General features: G+C 36.3%; 1 protein-coding gene across 1 annotated transcript; it reads left to right on the top strand.

Annotated features, from left to right (window-relative positions):
* Positions 1 to 9,376: 9,376 nt before the first annotated feature.
* Positions 9,377 to 10,315, top strand: LOC130024890 (olfactory receptor 6C4-like). Its single transcript, XM_056115711.1, has one exon. It carries the CDS (start codon positions 9,377 to 9,379, stop codon positions 10,313 to 10,315), a length of 939 nt encoding a protein of 312 aa, XP_055971686.1.
* Positions 10,316 to 17,142: the final 6,827 nt, after the last annotated feature.

Here is a 17,142-nt window from a genome sequence, read left to right as displayed (position 1 = left end):
CAAAAATGGCATGATGTGGTTGATGCCTTCTTGTCTCGGTCAGACCAATGATGTCATACTTGATCCGCTTGTACCATCAGGTCCTCGATGGATGCATCTAATGCCAGCATACATGCATTGAAAGTACAGACAATCATTTTTGTCTTTCTTCATTTGGGCAGCCTAGTTTGGCCTTGAGATTTTATCAGCCACTTCTTCCACATCCTTTTCAACAGTGCCGTATTCAGGGTCAGTGGAATGAGACCAATTGTATTTACTGGATTTGGCATATCTAATACTCCACAGATAGCTTGCTAGGCTCTCCCATGTGGGTGGGATATTCTCGGTAGCCTGAAAACACAAATAAACTGTACAGATGTTCCTATTCAGGCTTATTTGCTGGTGTGATAGTCTCACTAGCCTGCCGGGTTCTCTGAGAGCGAGAACTAGATACTAAGAAGTTATGCGGTCTCAAATGCGGCCGTGTGCTTCTGGGAGCTAGGTGCTACAGTCTCTGGATCCTCTTCGTTGATGGGGTTACACGGCAGTTGGTGGGTGTAACTGTCTAGCTACTGGAAGGCCCAGTCCCAAACCGAGCAGGCTTGGAGATCTCAGCCCCGGGTACCTCACACCTGGGTTCCTCTGCCAGTTCCTTCATGCATGAGGCTCATCCAAGCATGTGGAGAGTGGTCTCAGCCTTGCTTTGGCTGGGTCTTGGAAGTCTTCAGCTCGGGCCCTGGTGAGGACAGTCAGGCACGAGGGTAGGAGACTCACAAATTTTATTTATAAAAAAAATTTCTATTTTCAGTCTTAGGTGATTTTTATTGCCAGATATCATCATATACATGAGGAAGAAATAATTCCCAAAGTAGTCAAACTCAGCTGTAAATGGATAAGTAAGGAGAGTCTAATGTAAAACATAAGGACTATGGTTAAGCACGGTATTATGCAACTGAAATTTGTTGAGGTAATATAATGTATATATCCTCATGTTCCAAAGACAAATATGAAGGAAAAAAATGAAGAAATAATATCAAAATAACTTGTCCTATTATTCTATGAGATCTGTTACACTTAAAGCAAAAAGAAACAAGTATGAAAGGAAATTAAAGTATGGAAGTATGGAAGATAAATTTAAAAAATAATCAAATAGTACATATGGTATTGCAAATCAGCATTTCTCACACTTTTTACAACTATGACCCTTTAATTTTCTTCTTACGACCACTTTGGCCTACAAGTTGCTCCCTGCAGTCTCATGCTATGATCCCATTAATTCAATTTTACCTAAACCCCCTTAGAATAATCAGGGGGCCTCTTCGAATAAACTGGGAGAGTCCAGTTTTATGGTCTCTAGGTGAGAAACTGGGGAGTAAGTTGATATTACATCAACATTTTTTAAAAATTGCCAGGGATATGAAAAATATTAGAAGATTTGAAATATATGAAGGAAAAATGTTCTTTAGAATAAAAATAAATCTATTTTAAGTATCAGGAAATGTTAATCTGAGTTGTCTAGAATATTTGGAAGTCTAGATGAAATGTCTATGAAAATTGATTATATATTAATTTCACGAGTCTATTTACCATTTGAAAGATTATGAACAACAAATTTCTTGACAACAGTGTTAAAAAGCAGGCAAAATGTTAAATAACTAAATGTTCCTTAACTAATAACACAATCCAAAACAAAGAAATAAGATGAAATCAAAAGTGTCTACTAAAATACTAATAGATATGTTGATATCAAAATATCAATTTTTGGAGGAAGCCATTTACCCTAAATTCAGAATAAGATTATAATAGTTGTTGAGGGTTTAAGTTAATGCAATAAAAAGTTAAAAATTTCTGTATTAGAGAAAGATAAATTTTTTCACAAACATAACTCATCAACATAGAAAATCCTAAATAATATGTAAAGTAGCTTTAAAAATTTGTGGTAAATCTAGAATTGTTTCAGAATACAATTTAATATAAAAGTGTCAATTATTGATTACATAGACTCATTTATATATTCACTATGAGAAATTGGCTGCGTGCAAGGCAAACGCCCTACCCGCTGTGCTATCGCCCCAGGGCTGGAGCGATAGCACAGCGGGTAGGGCGTTCGCCTTGCACGCGGCCAACATGGCCGACCCGAGTTCGATTCCTCCGCCCCTCTTGGAGAGCCCGGCAAGCTACCAAGAGTATTCGATATGCCAGACACAGTAACAACAAAGTCTCCAATGGAGACGTTACTGGGCCCGCTCGAGCAAATCGACGATCAACGGGAGGGCCTTTACCTTACCTTACCTTACTATGAGAAATTAAAATTATAAAGATGCCATTTGCAATGATGTAAAAAAATAAAATATATATATAGATATGTTAAATATGTGCAGCAATGATATGACAACAAAAATTTAAAATTTATACCAAAAATGCTAACAAAAAATAACTATCTAAAATAAGGAAAGACTATGTTAAGGAATTAGAATATTCATTGTTAGAATGTCAGCTTTACAAAAATAGAAGCTTTTCAAAGATTAAGAATTTTCAAGATAATTATAAAATTCTAATGCGTTTTCAACTGACCTTTTTTTTTTATTAGGGAAATACCATGAGGTACAGTTATAGATTTACAAATTTTTGTGCTTGGATTTCGATTATACAATGATCAAGCACACATCCCTCCACCATTGCCCATTTTCCACCAACATGGATCCCAGTATCCCTCCCACACCCATCCCTTGCATCCCACCCTGTCTCTGTGGCAGGGCATTCCCTTTTGTTCTCTTTCTCCTTTTGGGTGTTGTGGTCTGCAAGAGAGGCATTGAGTGGCAATCATGTTCACTCCATAGTCTACTTTCAACATGTATCTCCCCTCCTGGGAGAATCCTCCAAACACCCTTTATTTGGTGCTCCCTTCTCTATCTGAGCTACCTTTTCCCCTAGAATGCATGGCTGGCCTCTAAGCCATGGAGTAATCCTCCTGGTACTGATCTCGGTTATTTTTGTGTATTAATCTCCTACTTTATTACTTTATGTCCCCCATATGAATGCAATCTTTTTATGTCTATCCCTCTCTTTCTGACTCATTTCGCTTAGCATGATACTTTCCATGTGGTACCACTTGTTTGTAAAATTCATGACTTCATCTTTTCTAACAGCTACATAGTACTCCATTGTGTAGATGTACCAAAGTTTCTTTAAACAGTCATCTGTTCTCGGGCACTCAGGATTTTTCCAGATTCTGGCTATTGTAAAGAGTGCTGCAATGAACAAACAAGTGCAGATGTCACTTCGACTATACATTTTTGCCGCTCTGGGATATATTCCCAGGAGTGGTATTGCTGGGTCAAATGGGAGCTCAATTTCTAATTTCTTGAGAATGGTCCATACTGTTTTCCAAAAGGTCTGAACCAGTCGGCATTCCCACCAACAGTGAAGGAGTGTCCTTTTCTTGCCACATCCGCACCAGCATTGGTTGCTTTTGTTCTTTTGGATGTGGGCCAGTCTCTGAGGTGTGAGATAGTATCTCATTGTGATTTTGATCTGCATCTCCCTGATGATTAATGATGTAGAGCATTTTCACATGTGCTTTTTTGCCTTTCGGATTTCTTCTTTGAGAAAGTTTCTGTTCATTTCATTGCCCCATTTTTTGATGGGGTTGGATGTTTTCTTCTTGTGGAGTTCAACCATAAACTGATCTTTGATAGCCAAAACAATTCCACAAAAAAAAGAACAATTTTGTAGAACTTTTATGGTCTACTTTTAATATATAAATTCCAGTAATTGTAACATAATGTCATGGTATTAAAACATACAGATCAATGAAAGAGTCCAGAAATAGATCTACTTTGATTGATCAACTGATTCTCAATATAAAGTTCCAATTAAATAAGGATAAATCTTTCAATATAGAAATTCTAATTAAATATGGAAAGGACTGTCAGATTACTCTTCTAATAAAGTTATTAGAATCCTTTCTATTCTTATACAGAAAAGTAATACATGTAGATCCTTACCTCACTCTTTTAACAGAAATTGTCTATTGGAGCATCTAAATATAAATATAGCACTGTCATCCTGTTGTTCATCCATTTGCTTGAGCAGGCACCAGTAACGTCTCCATTGTGAGACCTGTTGTTATTGTTTTTGGCAAATTGAATATGCCACGGGGAGCTTGCCAGGTTCTGCTGTGAGGATGAGATACTCTCGATAGCTTGCCGGGCTCTCTGAGAGGGACGGAGGAATCGAACCCAGGTAGGCCACATGCAAGGCAAACGCCCTACCCACTGTGCTATCACTCTGCTCAAATATAAATATAAGGACCAAAATGATAATATACTTCTGTAAGAAAATAGAATTTTCCTTTTAAAGAAAAATGGATTGATGCAGTTTGGAAATGATTTCTTGAAACACAAAAGCCATTAACATATTTCAGGCCGAGTGATAGTACAGTGGGTAGAGTGATTGCTTTGCCAGCATGGGATCCTATATGGTCCTCCTAGCACTACCAGAAGTAACTCCTGAGTGCAGAACCAGGAGTTATCCCTGAGTAACATTCCAGATTACAGAGCAAGAAGGAACCCCTGAGCATTAGATATGGCCCCCAACCAACCAAACAAACACAACCCCAAACAACAACAAAAACACACAAAAACGATCATTAAAATATAATAAATCATTGCGAAAGTTTCTGTTCATTTCCTTGCCCCATTTTGGTATTAGGATTGGTATTAGGAAGTTGAATACCTGTAACTTGATTATGAATAACTTTTAAAGTCATGGTACTATGAATAACTTTGTGAGTCATAGTACCTCAATAAAATAAAATAAAATACAATTAAAAAGTAAAAGAATTTACTGAGAGACATGTGAAGAAAGAAAAGGAGAGCACATGAGATAGAAGTTTTAAGAGAACTTTGGCTTCGCTAGAATAAAAAAAAAACAAGAAAGAGTAAATCAAAATAGCACAAGCACTTTTGAAAGCCCAATAATATGACTATGATTTTTTAAAAAATCAACTACCTTTCAGTGTGAACATAGAGAAAATAGAACTGTAATACAGAAATATAGTAGAAATGAAATATTTTGAATATTTTAGAAAAGAGTTTAAAAGTTTCTTTGATAAAGTAAAACATACTTTTATCACACAACTCAGGTATTTAATTTTTAGGTATTTGTAGAAGAGGAATGAAATCTTAGGTGTACAAACAGACTTGTAAAATACAGTTATATTAATTTTATTCATTGGAACCAAACAGTAAAAGCTCAACTGATAATCTAAGAAAAGAAAGCTTAACAAATTGTGCTTCAGAGATAAAATGAAATAATATTAGCTATAAAAAATTAATTGAGAAACTGTGATGAATCTTAAAATAATTATGTAGCACTGTCCTACTGTTGTTCATCGATTTGCTCGAGCAGACAGCAGTAACGTCTCCATTGTGAGACTTGTTGTTACTGTTTTTGGCATATTGAATATGCCGTGGGGAGCTTGCCAGGCTCTGCCATGCGGGTGGGATATTTTTGGTAGCTTGCTGGGCTCTCCAAGAGGGATGAAGTAATCGAACTCGGGTCAGCCATGTGCAAGGCAAATGTCCTACCCGCTGTGCTAAAATAAAGAAATAAAAGATAACACTTGGGCTATTTGCAGATTTTTGTTACTATGAGCAGTGCTGTAATGACCACAGAAGTCCAAATGTTCTTTCTGAATAGATTTTGGACCCTTGGAGTCGATGCCAAGAAGTAGAATTACTGATTTACATGGAAACTTGATTCTCGGTTTTTTTTTTTTACAGTATCTATAGTGTTTTTATTGTTTTCCACAAAGAATGGGCCAGTTGATTTCCCACCAGCAGTGAATACTGGTACCCTTTTTCCCACTTCCACATCAACACTGGTTGTTTTGTTCTTTTTGATGTGTGTGAGTATCACTGACTTTAGATGACATCTAGTTGTTTTGGCTTCCATTTCTCTGATGATAAACGATGCAGAATTTTTTTTATATACCTTTGGCTATCTGTACAAAGAAGTTCTGGTGTATGGATACAATGGAATAAGAAAACACGAAATTATTTAATCTGCTGTGACATGGGTGGATCTGGAGAGTATCATGCTGAGAAAAGTTAGGAAGAAAGGGATAGACACAGAATGATTTCCCACATTTGTGGGATATAAATAAAGTAAGAAAACAACATAACAAGGCAATAGAAGCAGAGAACTGATTTTTAGTTGGAAGCTTGCCACAACGTGAGGTGGGACTGATGAGGGGACAGGTTGGAGGAGGGATACTGGGCCAATGGTGGAGGAAAGCAAATACTCTAGGAGGGAGTGGCATGTAATTCTTAAAGCCCTACGTGAGTGCCCGCTATTAACAGTATTGTAAACCATGTGTGACTAAAACAAAATTAAATTTAAAATGAAAAGTATAAGACGGTTCTATTTGTTTTTTTTTGGGGGGGGGGCACAACCAACAATGCTCAGGGGTTGCTCCTGGCTCTGCACTTAGGAATCACTCCTGAGGGTCCTTGGAGGACCATATGGGATACCAGGGTTCAAACCCAAGTAGGCTGAGTGCCAGGCAAACACCCTGCCTGCTGTACTATCTCTTTGGCCCAGAGGATGTATACTACTTTATCCTTATACAAACAAATTAGTAATGCGGTTATAAAGAATAATGTGGGGGAAGAATTGATAGGGGCACAAGAACATTCTATGATTCAATGAGCATATTTATTATCCTGATTTTATCAAAGTTATTACATGTATATACCATCTCTAATAAAAGAGTATCTAATTTAGAAGTTAAATTTTGTCCAAGCATCTATTAAGATTTACTGAGCAAATATGTTTCACTTGCAGGTATTTCCACCTATATCTACATATATACATATAATTGAATTTATCTGTATTGATATTTATGTATATATCTTTATGTGTAGATACCTATTCCTAGGTATCTCATGACATATAATAAAGAACTTAGTAATAGTTTACCTAAGATGTCCATAGCCAGGCAAAGAAATTAATAAATAAAATAGGAAGCGTATATCATATTTATGTATAGATACCTATTCCTAGATATCTCATGACATATAATAAAGAACTTAGTAATAGTTTACCTAAGATGTCCATAGCCATCCAAAGAAATTAATAAATAAAATAGAAAGGGAGGTACTTTGAGTTAAGGAACAACATGATCCTCAAATACAAGATGGAAGATTTTAATAGCCATAGGTAGATTTTTATATGTAGTTCATATTAATATCATATTTGCCACATACTTATTATCTACTTTCATCTTAATTGGTTAACTAGAAGGCCACTGAAGTTATTTTTCAACATTTTACATTTTTCCAATGATTTATGTCAATAAATATCAACCCAGGGATATTATTTTGTCTTACAGGATAAAATATGATGCTTTCTCTTTGTGTATCTTATTGCTCAAAATTTTCCGTCTTTGAATTTTGGAAACTCCTGTTTTCACCATGGTTTCTAATTTGTTGAAATGCTCCCAATCTTTTTTTTGCTTTTTGGGTCACACTCAGCAATGCTCAGGGGTGACTCCTGCCTCTGCTCTAAGAAATTATTCCTGGTGATGCTCGGAGGACCATATGGGATGCCCAGGATTGACCCTGCACCACTCCCATCTTTTTTAATTCATTCCCTTCTTCTGATCCCACAAGCTCTTTCTGAACTTATTTGTATTTTACCTCCAGAATAAAAAAAAAACTAGTTACTTCTTCAGAAGTAAATGTTACTAATAGGAAAATAGGAAACACTTATTAATAGAACAATGGTCTAACACTGTAACTTCTAATTTTTAATTTACTCCTGGAGAGTTAGATGTTCTTTGTCACCAAAATGGTCTATTATCTTTCATATTGCAATAGCAATTTTTCAATTGTCAGGAAAACTTGTATTTTCATAGAGTTTATTTTGAGTGTTATCAATAAGAAAATTATTTATCCAGATTTAAGCATTGACAAGGATAATGTGAAATTTTCTATTAAAGAATGATTTATAGAGATAATTTAATTAATAAATATCTATTAATAAAACTATCTTCATCTTCACATAAATAACTTGCTTTCATTTCTATCTTCTGATATCCCAGGGAATAAATCCCGATGGGTTCTAAACCTTTATATTAGCCAATCAAAGAAGAGAATTTGGAACTAAAAATTGATTCACCCCACTGCTTGAGGTAAGAGAGGATGAGAAATGACTGAATTTAACTGAAGTTTTAAATCCACTTGTTCTGTGTATTTGGAATTTGAAAATCTTTCAGGTTTGCTCTTAATATAATGAACACACATCCTTGTTAATAATTTTTTAAAATATGAATACAATTTAAAATTGAAAGCATAATATTTTAATATTTTAAGTAGAAAATATTATTCCACATTCACAACATTAACTTGAAAGTAGTAAAAATTAAATTTGTATTTTATTGAAGTTAAAATTTTTTAAAAAATTTTGTTTTTCCTACTCTGATCTTCCAATTTGCCATTTGTGAAAATTTTTTAAATTTCCTTCCTCAATATAATCTAGAACAATACTCCAAAATAACTACTGACTGGGAGAGTTAGAGAAAATAATAAGAAAAGCTATACTTGATCTGACTTTTTGTTTCTTGAGGTGTTTATGGTCAAATGCCTCACACACGCAAGGCAAGAGCTTTACAGCTGAGCCTTTGAACTGACTTTTTAAGGATCTATAACATGATAGTGGGAAAATACTGTCTTGTGTGTAGTGAGAAGTGACAATTAGAAAAACTATTTGGTGTATCAAAAAATAAGAATTAGCAGCATTTTTGATTTTTCATTTTTAAGTCTTATTTAACAGATATAAAGCGTTATTGAAAATGGGAACTTGAACTAAGACAAAGCACAGAAGAATTTAGTTATTAAAAACAACCATGTTTAAATGTACTTCATTGGTTCACATCTTGTATTGTATTTATTTAATTGACTAATAACAAGTCTTAAATAAAAACAAATTTCAGAGTTAAAAGGGTAACAACAAACCTCAATAAAACTTACAATGTTTACAACTTTTTAGAATTTTTTTCTTGTGTACCTGTGATTTTATCTGATAATTTAAGAAAATTTAAATAGAAGATTAAAAGGGATATAAGAGGCTAATATTGATGTAATTGAGAAAACATAATTCAGGTGTCTCTGATTAACAGTACTTTATTTTATGAAGTAAAAGAGAAAGTACATTCTCTTACTAAAGACGTAGTACTTAAAAAATAAGTGTAGTGGTCATTAAATAAAGAGTTAAAATTTGATTTGTAATTATTAACTCTGATTTTAACATTAGTGAAGTTATGAAATCTTTTACTTTGTTCCAATCTGTGTCATAATTATTATTCTCTATTTTAATTTGTCTAAAGTTAGCAATGGGAAACCAGACTTCAGTGATAGAGTTCATTCTTCTGGGTTTGACAAATGATGTCAAGCTCCAACCTGTGATTTTCCTTTTTCTGCTACTTACTTATATCTTGAGTATCATGGGAAATTTGACCATCATCATTTTGACTCTGCTGGATTATCGTCTCCAGACACCAATGTATTTCTTCCTTCGGAATTTTTCTGTTTTGGAAATATCATTTACCTCTGTCTTTGTCCCCAAAATGCTGCTTAATATCGGAACTGGTAACAGAACTATCTCTTTTGCTGGTTGTTTCACGCAGTATTTTTTTGCTATTCTTCTAGGAGCAACTGAATTTTACCTTTTAGCTGCCATGTCTTATGACCGCTATGTTGCAATTTGTAAACCCCTCCATTACACTACTATAATGAGCAAACAACTCTGCATTCAACTTGTCTTATGCTCCTGGTTCTCTGGGTTTTTAGTCGTCATTGTGCCACACATAATGACTCTACAACTTCCGTTCTGTGCATCCAACATTATTAATCATTATTGTTGTGACTACACCATATTGTTGCATTTAGCATGTGCAGACACACATTTAATAGAAGTGATAGAATTTGTTGTTGCTGTCATCACCCTCATCTTCACCTTGGTCTTAGTGATTCTTTCCTACACGTACATCATCAGGACAATTCTGAGAATCCCTTCTGCGCAACAAAGGAAAAAGGCGTTTTCTACGTGTTCTTCTCACATGGTTGTGGTCTCACTTTCTTACGGAAGCTGTATTTTCATGTACATAAACCCTTCTGTTAAGGATGCAGCAACTTTTAATAAGGGAGTAGCTGTTTTAAATACCTCGGTTGCTCCTTTATTGAATCCCTTCATCTACACTCTAAGGAACAAGCAAGTGAAAACAGCCTTCAAAGACATGTTCAGTAAGATGACATTTTTTCCAAGAAAGTAAAGGAATGAGAGGTTCGTCGTGAAAATATATATTAAATGTTTCAATGACTAGATATACATTGCTTTAACATAAAGTAATTTCTACATTATCTCCTGTGGTCCAGAGATATTTCTCTCTAAACACCCAAATGGGAATGAGTGAGTTAGACAGATAGATAGTATCGCTGGTAAGTCGCTTGTCATGCATGCTGCTGACCCAGGTTCAATACCTGGCATCCCGTGTAGTTCCCCAGCCTAACAGGAGTGACCTCTGAGTGCAAAGCCAGGGGTAATTCCTGATCATAGCCTGTTGCAGGGCCTAAACCGAAAGATCTGAAGAAAAGTCAATAATGTAATGCTATCAGGCGGAAAGATAATATAGGGGGGGGGTAAGACACTCAAGTTGTCTGACCCACTCTAGATTGGTTCTCAACTCCCTCTTCATCCCGCAACCTTATATGGTCTCTGGAGCATGGCAGGAGAGATCCTTGAGCAGTCAGAAGTAAGTCTTTATCTCAGACACTGCTCCAAACTCCTTTTCATGATAATAATAGCAATAATAATTTAATAACTTCACTTTTGAATCTCTGTGTGTGCATGAACATTATTTTTCTTCATTTTTGCTTTATTTTAAAAGAAAGGACTTGAAAAAAGTTAAATTTAATAGTATGACTCCTGAACATTTATTTCCCCACTGGATATGTTTTGAAGACTATTCTTTAAAGATTAATAAATAATTGCTTTACAATATAAATTATAAATATCTCAAGATTACATCGGCTCACCTTGAAAAATGTATATGCTATGGTAGATTGACCAGAAAGTTTTACGTTTTTTATAAAAATCTTATACATTGCCATATAGTGTTCAATGTCAAGTGAATAAAGTCACATTCTGAAGACACTTTTCTTAGCCTGTTAACAATATTAGTTTGATAACATTTTTTGTTTATTAACATTAGTTTTTTACTTCCAAGTTATAAAATTGGTATTTAAACTTACCCTTTTCAACCTAATTACTTACTAACAATCTATACCAATTAAATATCTGAGCTATGAGTATCGAAGAAAAGAAAAATATGTATTAAAATTAACAATGATTGATAGTATAATTTTAAATAGTGTTTAATTCTGCATGTATAATATTTTATATTCACTAGTCTTATGTATTAACTCAAAATTGTTCTTCAAGATAATTATAAAATGATGATTCATATACATATTACACATTTTAAATTCATGCACAAAAGAGTTATGATTCAGGTTCAATATAGTTGAATGACACGCAAATTCGTGAAGCGTTCCATATTTTTTTAGGGCTGGAGCGATAGCACAGTGGTAGGGCGTTCGCCTTACAAGCGGCCAACATGGCCAACCCGAGTTCGATTCCTCCGCCCCTCTCGGAGAGCCCGGCAAGCTACCGAGAGTATTCGATATGCCAGACACAGTAACAACAAAGTCTCCAATGGAGACGTTACTGGGCCCGCTCGAGCAAATCGACGATCAACGGGAGGGCCTTTATTATTGTTTATTATTTTATATCGTTATAAAAAATTTATGAAATTTAGTGTTGTGCCAAGTTGTTGTTTTACTTATCATGCCTGAGAATGTAAAATAAAATTATCTTTATTTTAACTTTTTATAGAGTTAAATGATATTAATATTTTCAGGTGTCATACTAATCACTGTATCACCGTATCACTGTCATCCCGTTGTTCATCGATTTACTTGAGTGGGTGCCAGTAACGTCTCCATTCGTCCTAGCCCTGAGATATTAGAAGCCTCTCCTTACTCTCTTTTCCAACGACTAGAGGTACTTCCGGGGGTCAGTGGAATGAGACCCATTATTGTTACTGTTTTTGGCATACCGAATACACAATGGGGAGCTTGCCAGACTATGCCGTGTGGGCGGGTTACTCTCTGTAGCTTGCCGGTCTCTCGGAGAGGCATATATACATATATATGTATATATATATAATATATTTCCCTCTATGTCATATTAAACTGAAGAAATATCTTCTATTCTTCAAAAGGGACTCTATTGCAAGCAAAAGCTACACTTTCTGAACATTTCCATCCATTATGACTTTTCACAATGAATTCATCAGATTTATATTATAGGCAACTTCAAAAATAAAAGGAAGTATAATTATTTATTTTTTCTGTTTTTTCTTTTCTCCTTTTTATTTTATTTTACTAAAAATGTTTTATTGACTCATTGTGAAATGGACCCTTACAAAACTTTTATGATTAAGGGTCAGTCATGCAATGGTCCAACACGCATCCCTCCACCAGTGTTCATTTCCCAGCACCAGTGTCCCCAGTTTCCCTCCCATCACCCTCTCACCTCCCACACCCCAGCCTGTCTCTTGATGGCAGGTGCTTTTCTTCTCGCTCCCTTCTCTGTCTCTCTTTGTGTCTCTCTTTTTCTTTTGAGCATTGTGGTTTGCCTTACAGGTAATATAGTTGTTAAATATACAGATGAAGAAAACAATCTTAGATATATTAACAGTTTTCGAATAAAATAGCAAATTTGTAACTGGCTATTTCTAAATTGAAATAATCTTTTATAAATAAATCTTTTTTTGTCATTGTTGTAGGGACATACCCAATTATACTGGCAGTCCTCAAAGGCCATAGTGGTTCTCAGTCCTAGTGGTTCTCAGAGGACAAAGGACTCCGGGTATCAAAAGGACAATCTCTAGTGCTAAGTACGGGCTTTATAATTTGAGCCAATTTTTTTTTTGCTTTTTTGGGTCACACCCGGCGATGCACACGGGTTACTCCTGGCTCTTCACTCAGGTATTGCTCCTGGCAGTGCTTGGGGGAGCATATGGGATGCTGGGAATCGAACCCTGATCGGCCACGTGCAAGGCAAATGCCTTACCCACTGTGCTATTTTGCTCCGGCCCCTGAGTCAAATTCTTAACCCCAGCTCTTGAGTACTTCATCCATCCAGTATTAATTAATACTGGAGGATATACTAGTGGCAGGTACACTAAAGGAATGTCATGTGAAATCACGGAAGAGATAGATGACTGAAAATGCAGAACTTGTCAGCTTCTGCCAAGTCATAATTACAACATAATTATAAAAGTCAGTAAAGCATAATTACAACTCAGTTTGAATATACATCTTAAAATTGATATTATTTTTATTATTTTAATAGTTATTATTCACTCATTTATTTGTCGCTTTATCTGTTCATTCATTCATTTACTGTTTGGGGACCACATCCAGCAGTGCCAAGGGCTTAATCCTGAATCTGTGCTCAGGGATCATTCCTGGTGGTGCTTTGGGGATCCTATATGTTATTGGAGATCAAACCTGGGTTGGTTGCTTGCAAGGTTACACACCTCACTCTCTCCCTGGCCCCAACTTCGGTTCATTTTAAAAAGTACTTCATTGTTACTGAAGTAACCTGGTTATCAAAGACACTTACTATACTTTTGTTACTTTAGTGTGACACTTAATTTCAGTTCTTCTCCCTGATCTCAACCATTTGTAAGCTCAGCTATATTGTCAAAATTCAAAAACTTGCTTTCACTGGATACTACTTTCTTGATTTTTAAACCACATGTGAGTGAAGTCATTTGCCATTTGTCCTTCTCTGTTTGGATTTATTTTGCTTAACATTACAGTTGCTCATTCCATTCAAGTTATAGCAAATTATAAGATTTAATCATTTCATATAGCTGATTATTTTCCATTGTTCTTATACCACAATGGATGCTACTTTTCTTCACTCATATGTCATGGAGCATTTGGGTTGTTTCAGATCTTGGCTATTGCAAATAGTGCTGCATGAACTTAGGTGTGTATATATATTTTTTTTTTCGACAGATGACCCTTTATTTAAATTTCACTTCAGAGTATACATATGCCCCAAAATGACTCTGTGTGAGGGTATCATTCCTTTTCCAAAGAAAAACGTGCTTCCCATTGAAGTATCTGTCCCTGGACTTTGGGGGAAATGACAGGCTCTTCATTTCCTAGATGTGTGATCTTGGCCAAGATACTCAACGTTCTAAGAAGCGTTACATTAGTAAAACGCATCGACAGCAAAACTCCCAGAGTTGATTTGAGAACTACATTTCACGCAGTCGCTGGCCTTAAGCAAATGCTCCCTAACAACGACGCTAATCGTGTTAGAACACACAAGAGTTAATAATGTTATCTGCCCGGCAGACCACGGAGCAGACCTCGACCTCTCTCTGCCTGGGTCCTGTCAGCAACACAGTGGACTGGTCCTGAAGACCCTTGCAAGCGTGGAAGAGGCAGGGATATGCCCCAGCAGTCAAGTGCAGCCAAGGAACTGCAAGTCAGGCGTCGCCCTGAGCTCAAGGTCACTTAGTGAGTCAAAGTTCCAAGGGAGCTTTTTCTCCTTCTTTGGGAGCGGCAGAAAGGGGGCTTCCAAATGGCTGAGCTGCTCCCAGGGCGCCTTGTGGCTGTGTCAAGCTGCACCTCCGACCCCCGGGAGCTGAGAACCAAGGCGGGTTGCGGCCTTCAGCAGATTCTGATTAAAGCCCCTCTTGAGTGGGGTCTGCGGACGTGAGTCAGGGTAACTATTTCCGCACGAGGGTGGTCGCAAGAAGGGACCCCTGCGCTGTGTGGACTGCGCTGCCCGCCGCAGACCTCGCTTGGGCAGCCTCTAGGTAAACTCCGTTTATATGTTTTTTTAAACTAATTTTTTTGTGTTGTTGAGGTAGGTACCAAGAAGTGAGATAGCTGCATCTACTTTTATTTTTGCTCGTTTTTGAGAGCTCTCTATTCTGTTTTCTATAGAGGCTGAATCAGGTAACTTTTACGCCGAAGTAAATGAGAATTTCTTTCTAATCACATCCATGCCAACACACATTGTAGTGTTGTACAGGGACGTTGTACTTACTTTGTAGTTAGCATTTTCCTTACTTTGTAGAATACTAATTGTTTTTTTTTAAATTTTTTTGGAAGAGCTTTTAGAGTCAATAAAAGCCATTAGCTGTTTTTTTTTGAAGATGTTTTTGTCACTCATTAAAATCTAAGTGATAATCTGCAGTATTAGTAGAATCTTGTTTGTTTCAGTACTATGAATATACCATACCAATATTTTATGATATGAAATGTTTCATTTAAAAATCCACTGTAAATCTTATGGGGGTGGTATTTTACATGTAAGCCATGGTTTTCTCTTGGTGCTTTTTAAGAAATATATATATATTTATATATATATATATCTGTTCATTTCTTAGTACTTTTTATTACTATTTGTCCTGGTGTCATTCTGATAGATATATTTTGTATGGAGCTCAAACTTCCTGAGCCAAGGGAAATGTTTTCTTCTCTGCTGTCAATTTTTCCCACCAGAAATTCTTTTGCTTTCTGTTCTCTCCTGCAATTCCTATGATGTAGAAGTCATTTATCTTAATGCAATTTCATGCATTTCTAATATTTTTTAATTAATTTTTTTCCCTCTGGAACTTGAGAGTTAGTATAGTAGGTATGGCACTTGCTTTGCATGTAGTCAACCTGGGTTTGACCCTTGACACCTTATAGATTTCCCAAGGCCACCATGAGTGATCCCTGAGCACAGAGACAAGAGTAAGCCTTAAGCACAGCCAGGTATGGTCCCCAAACCAAAATAGATCAATTTTTTTTAATTTTCCTTCACTGATGATATGAACATTGTTCTCAATGTACTCAATGTATTCAAACACAATTTGGTTTTCGTTTTTGTTCTACCGAGTCCTAGTGTTTTTTTGGGGGGATAGTCTTTATATCAAGTGCTCTTTAGATTCATTTGTATTGTTTGAATGAGTTTTCACATCCTTTCAAACTTTCTCTAAGTGATTTTGATAGTCCCCACACTATCTCCCAATGTTTCAAGGGGTCTAATATGTTTGATAGTCCACCATGGTTGGGAGCAAGGGTCAAGTTAGTCAGCTGGCAAACTGGTCAGACATGGATATCCTCCAGGAAGGATGCTCCTTGCTGGAGACCGACAGCACCTTGTTTTAGCTCATGCTACCTCCCAATCTCTTACTACTCAGCTGGTTCAAGTTCACGAATCTGAACTTTTATGAAACCTGTGAGCTCAGCATTTGACGATACAGCTTGTAGATTTAACTTTGGTGCCCTTGGAACCCCCCCCCCCCCCTTCAGTCTCTGTTTCACCACCACCTCCCACCCTTGAAAAGCACTGCTTAGCTCAGATTTCAGCTGTGACTTTTCATTCCACTGTGGTGACTCACCTGGAGGTAACATCTGGGTTATCCAGTGCATTTTATCAGTGAGACCCCATATGTAATATAGGTTTAATTAAGATTTTAGAATCTCTTCACTTTCTTGCTTCAGAAACTTTCTTAGGTTTTTCATCTTTCAGCCCTCTTAACCAACACTTCTACTGTTCATATTCTTTAACATAAATTAATCATGATAAAAGGCCCTCCTGTTGATCATTGATTTGCTCGAGTGGTCCCAGTAACGTCTCCATTGGAGACTTTGTTGTTACTGTGTCTGGCATGTTGAATACTCTCGGTAGCTTGCCGGGCTCTCCGAGAGGGGCGGAGGAATCGAACTCGGGTCGGCCATGTTGGCTGCGTGCAAGGCAAACGCTCTACCTGCTGTGCTATCGCTCCAGCCGTGATAATTCAACATAATTCATTCATGATAATTCAACATAATTTCACTTGATATTATTCAACTATAGAATATATTAAAGAATGTCTGAATTCAGTCATTTTTTGTTGAATATATTTTTAAAACACACACAACTTTAAAACGTGTTTCAGAGTGGTCTATTGAACCTTTGCCCAAATCACCCAGATTTTTTCCAGAAGAAAACAGGTAGCTATTAAAAATCCAGAAAAAT

This window comes from Sorex fumeus, unplaced genomic scaffold, assembly GCF_029834395.1.
Source record: "Sorex fumeus unplaced genomic scaffold, SorFum_2.1 ptg000029l, whole genome shotgun sequence".
In the NCBI taxonomy this organism is placed as follows: domain Eukaryota; kingdom Metazoa; phylum Chordata; class Mammalia; order Eulipotyphla; family Soricidae; genus Sorex; species Sorex fumeus.
Note: the sequence above shows the minus strand (reverse complement) of the source record. Positions and strands in the feature narration are given on the sequence as shown.

Bases quoted from the DNA above. Each gene is read 5' to 3' on its own strand.
- LOC130024890 (XM_056115711.1), top strand. From the start codon at position 9,377: ATGGGAAACCAGACTTCAGTGATAGAGTTCATTCTTCTGGGTTTGACA.